The sequence below is a fragment of the Arachis ipaensis genome, chromosome B3 (genome assembly GCF_059453495.1).
Source record: "Arachis ipaensis isolate K30076 ecotype BB chromosome B3, ASM5945349v1, whole genome shotgun sequence".
Classification (NCBI taxonomy): Eukaryota; Viridiplantae; Streptophyta; class Magnoliopsida; order Fabales; family Fabaceae; genus Arachis; species Arachis ipaensis.
The window spans coordinates 41727871-41732811 of record NC_142438.1 but is presented as its reverse complement, the minus strand read 5'-3'; the positions used below and the strand labels follow the sequence as shown (position 1 = coordinate 41732811).

Genomic DNA, 4941 nt, shown 5'->3' with positions numbered 1-4941 from the left:
AAAACTAACATCAAAATAATATTCTCTCTTGATGTTACTTTAAATAATTATAAAAAATTATAAGAAAAAATATATTTTGGTGTTAGTTTTTTAAAATTACAAAAAAAATTATAGAAAAAATTATTTTGGCAAAAATAATAATAAAATAATTATAAATTTTTTTAAAATAAAATAATAAAAAAATAAATTTGGTGTTATTTTTAGAAATTATTAAAAATAATAATAATAAAAAATAATTAAAAAATAAAAAAATTATAATAACTTATTTTAGTAAAAATAATTATAAAAAATTACTTTTTAAAGATAAAATTAATAATAAAATAATAATTATAAATATAATAAAAAAATTATTTTGGTTTTATTTTTTTGAAATTATTTTTTATAATTATAAAAATAATATAAAAAATTATTTTGATATAAAAATAATCATAAAAAATTATAAAAAAAAAATTATTTTGGTCATAAATTTATCATACCATGTATTAGTATTTTATTTATAAGTCAAATCTATGTTATTCTTAACCACCAAAACTAATGCCACCATCAAACTCTCCTAATAATAATAATATCGTCGTACATCCAAAAGTTGGCGTTTATTTGATACTTATCAAAATTTAAATATGGTAAATTAAAAGGTAAATAAGCTAACGAATTGAAGATGAATAAAATTTCAATCTCACATTTGATGATTAAATAAATATCGTCTAAATAAATTAAGTTTTAATTGCGTAAATAACATTACACAATGCTTACTGTTATTTCTTTTTTTAATTTTCCTTTTTTAACAAGTCTCAAAAAAAATTTAATAAAATTAAATTATGACTCAAACCTTAAAATTTAATACAAAAATATTATTACACACAAAAAATTAACCACTAAATTAATTATTATATTTTTGTATATAAATAAATATATTATTAAATTATTTTTAATATATAATTTATATTTAAACATATATTTCATACCAATAACTAACTAATTTGTTAGTTGATTTTTATTATATACGTTATGTACCATATGCATGGTTGAATCTTGTATATTTTTGTTTCTTCTTAACAAAAAAGAGGGTTGAGGAAATTGGCCGTTTCTTTTGGTTGATAGAGCTCACTTGTAAATTAAAATTATTATATGGCTTCTCGATAAGGTCAAGATACTTGACTAGTTTGATAAACTATTCAAAGATAAGGGTTAGCATCATTGAGAGATAGCAGTGTTCAACTATGTATCTACCTTTTCTCAGGGTCCCATCGCACACGTTTTCTATAAGTCCGAGTTAGAACACCCTTTTTTACATTATTATTGTTGTTGTTGATTAAAGTTATAAACATTAGTTAATGATGACCATGTAAGAAAAGTGTATCATAAGTTATACAGAGAGATAGATAGACACAGAGCATCATAAGTTAGTCAACCGAATTTTGGAAAAGACTTCCTTAATAATAATAATAATAATAATAATAATAATAATAACTTATAATTCAAATGACATAATCTCTTCATATTCATCTAAAAAATCACTGATTCGAATAATAATAATAATAATAATAATAATAATAATAATAATAATAATAATAATAATAATAATAAAAGAAGAAGAAGAAAAAGAAGCGTGTTTCATGGAGATAAGACTCAAATCATATGGCCAAAAACATTAAAGAAATGAATGTTGGACAATACCCATTATTTTTTTTTGATAATATTAAATAAAATAAATTTTAACTGATTACTTTTTACTAATTCTTTTTTATTATCAAACATTTTCATATTCTTTCTCAACGTGTTTTCTTACCGCATCTAATAATGAGTAAACTCCTGTATTTATCCATAATTAAAAGATGTTACATATTCTAATTTTGTAGTCAATACATAATTAATATAGAGAAAAATAAGAAAAAAAAGTAACTAATAAAATATATAATTTTTTTTCCCTTTTCACTAAAGGAACGATAATAAAAATGAGATTATTGGCTCAAAAAATTTTTATTCATCACTTAAAATTTTTCATTTTCTAATATATAGTTTAAAATAATTTAAATTTATATAATTAATCATATTACACATATTAGTATTATAATTCTTGACATTTTACTAATAAATAAATATATATGTATATATTCTGAATTATTTCTTTTTGAAAAAAAGAAAAAAGAGCTTAGGAATTGATTAAAATAAACGAAATTAAGATTTGTTGATATATAATAATATATAGTGATAGTCAAGCGTCAATGTAATATATGATTAGAGGATAGTTAAGTAGCTAGTCAAGATTATATATATTTGAATATGACTATACGAAAGTTTTAAGAAAAATATGCTTGTCATTCTTCACCCAACATTTTTCACACTCCAAATATGTTAATTATAGTTGGTCATTAGTCCCTATACGAATTTGGCGAAACACCCATATCTTTGATATCTCGCATCATGGATGACAGATATAACCAAACCATACCATTCAACTCTTCTTCGTTCTAATTAGTGGATTATTGACTTAGGAAATTGTCTCCATCTATGTCAATTACTACCATTCAAAGACTTGTTCTTTGTCCGTACCATGTGGTCCACATCGATCTTCGAATTCAAGCAAAAAAAAAAAAAAAAGCACAAACAAATAATAATAGTAGTCGCTTATTATTAATAGCATCCCTTATCATCAGTGTAACAATTAAATCAACAAACAGAAGCACTTTAATTTGTTAACTACCTAATAAGCAAGCCGATAGAGAAATTATAAATAATCACATATTTTTCTATATGAATAATTAATGAACAATTGAAGTTTAATACTGCAAAATAATAATCCAATATGCTTGATCAAAAGTATACTATACTATGATCAGTTTAAGTTTACCTTTAGTGCCAGTACTAGTCTAAATTAATTAAATTAAATCTACGCTAGCTGGTCCCAATTTGTGTTGGGAATAACAGCATCATTAATTATTATATATTTTCTTGTTTGGTCTTCTTCAATAGCTCCTCACAAGAAGAACAAATAGTCAAGGGCGAAGATTTAGAAGAGAGTAATTGAATGTACAATGGCGGTGTTGGTGATTGTGTTGGTCCAGCTTTGATTGCACGTAGCTCCTGCAATTCCTTCTTCAACCTTAGATTCTCATCTGTTAATCTCTCACAGCATTTCTTCAAGAACTCGCAATCCACCTCTGTTTGCTTCAGCTTTGTCCTGATCATACATTTCATTTTAAATGCACCAATTTTTTCAGAACACGGTTATCTAATTACGGATGAAAATACAATTATGTAACATCATCAACATTGTTACTATTGAATCTTGAATATTAAATAGGCTCAACCAAAAAAATTACTATTAAGAAAGAAAAATAAAAAGATAATTATATATTCAAACTAAAAAGTTCACACGTGAAGATCGTATTATAAATCATTACAAAATTTGATAATTTATAATACTATATTTACAGAAAGAAAAATATTTTCATAAAATAAACCACTTTATTACTAAAAAACAATTCTATGGAAGTGAGAAATGGAACCTAGATAAGCAAAAGCGAAATTGATTTAGAGTAAAAATAGTAGTACTTAACAGTTAATAGTTAAGAACAAGACCAAACCAAATGTGAATTTGAACACCCTCTAATTTAAAAATGAACAAAAGTAGGAAAATAGATTTATCTTATCCTAAAATAAAAATAATTAATTAATGATAATAATAATAACGCACATACCTTGCTCTTCTATTCTGAAACCAAACTTCAACCTGTCTATGCTTTAAATTCAATTGCTTAGCAAGTGCCTGTTTCTGAGCCTGCATGTCGAAACCGATACATATTAATTAAACTCATAAACCTCATTCACCTCGTGCCTATAATTAACAATTAATTAATATAAGCCGTTAGCAAAATTTTATTCAAAATAATTGCATAGCAACTGTTAATTGTTAAAAACATAATAATAATAATATCGATAAATATACTCGACTGTGTAATTATCTTTATGTTTTTAATAGTATTCCATATATAAAACTAATAAAATGAGTGAATGAATGAATAATAATAAAGAAATGAAAATTGTGATGAATGAATTATAAAATATACTTGGTTAAGAGTGGTATGATTCTTGAAATTTTCTTCAAGCAAAGCTGATTGATCCTTGGTGAGTCTCAGTTTCTTTCTGCTGCAATAATTATTATTATTATGATTATTATTATTCTCATCATTATAGCTGTCATCTCTGTTTTTTCCATTCGCCGGGCAGCGCTTATTATAATTGTAGCTGTGTTCTTCACCGACTCTCTTATTATTCAAAGAGATGAATAATCCTTCTTCTCGATCATCATCATCATCATCATCATCATCATCATCAATGGCTTCTTTCGGAAAAGCTTCATCATCATCAAAAGTTAGGTCCAGCGAAGGCACAGGCTTAATAGGCTTGTTCTTCATTATCATCATCATTTTCTGCTTCTTCTTTGGGGGATACCCTCCTCCTCCTCCTCCAATTCCCAAACCCAGAGTTAGACTTGTGATGCAGGCTTTTTCATCTTCCATGGCAGAAAAGAGAGAAAGAGAGAGAAACTGTGGTAGTTTGTTGTGTGTGTATCTGAAGTAAGTCAAACGGGAAAGTTATGGTTTTGTGAGATATATAGGGTATTAATTAATTAATTAATTAATACCGATTTATTATTGTTGGGGTTTTATTGGTCTTCGTTTTCGAGATTCAATTTCAATTAGTTATTTAGAAATATTATACGCTATTAGAATTTATTATTTTTAATCTTTATTAGTTATTAATTTAATTTTTATAGTTTAATTTTTTAATTTAATAATCTAATAATATATTTTATTTTATATTTTTAAATATTAATAATTAATTAATCGTTAAAATAAATAAATAATAAATTCTGATAATTTTTTGACATTCTTTTTAGTTATTATTGAAATTCTCCTTTTTATTATTAATTACTAT

The 4941-nt window shown here is 24.2% G+C and overlaps 1 protein-coding gene across 1 annotated transcript; it reads right to left on the bottom strand.

The window, feature by feature from the left end:
- Nucleotides 1-2612: 2612 nt before the first annotated feature.
- Nucleotides 2613-4592, bottom strand: LOC107634406 (uncharacterized). The gene is made up of 3 exons (XM_016337918.3): nucleotides 4071-4592; nucleotides 3702-3781; nucleotides 2613-3181 (listed from the first exon to the last, which is right to left on the bottom strand). The coding sequence occupies exons 1-3, from the start codon at nucleotides 4521-4523 to the stop codon at nucleotides 2941-2943; spliced, it is 774 nt and encodes a 257-aa protein (XP_016193404.1). The 5' UTR covers nucleotides 4524-4592; the 3' UTR covers nucleotides 2613-2940.
- Between the last annotated feature and the right edge of the window lie 349 nt (nucleotides 4593-4941).

Bases quoted from the DNA above. Each gene is read 5' to 3' on its own strand.
- LOC107634406 (XM_016337918.3), bottom strand. From the start codon at position 4,523: ATGGAAGATGAAAAAGCCTGCATCACAAGTCTAACTCTGGGTTTGGGA. The intron at 3,782-4,070 runs GTATATTTTATA...TTCGACATGCAG, and splicing joins ATCATACCACTCTTAACCAA to GCTCAGAAACAGGCACTTGC. The intron at 3,182-3,701 runs GTATGTGCGTTA...ATGTATGATCAG, and splicing joins TTTCAGAATAGAAGAGCAAG to GACAAAGCTGAAGCAAACAG.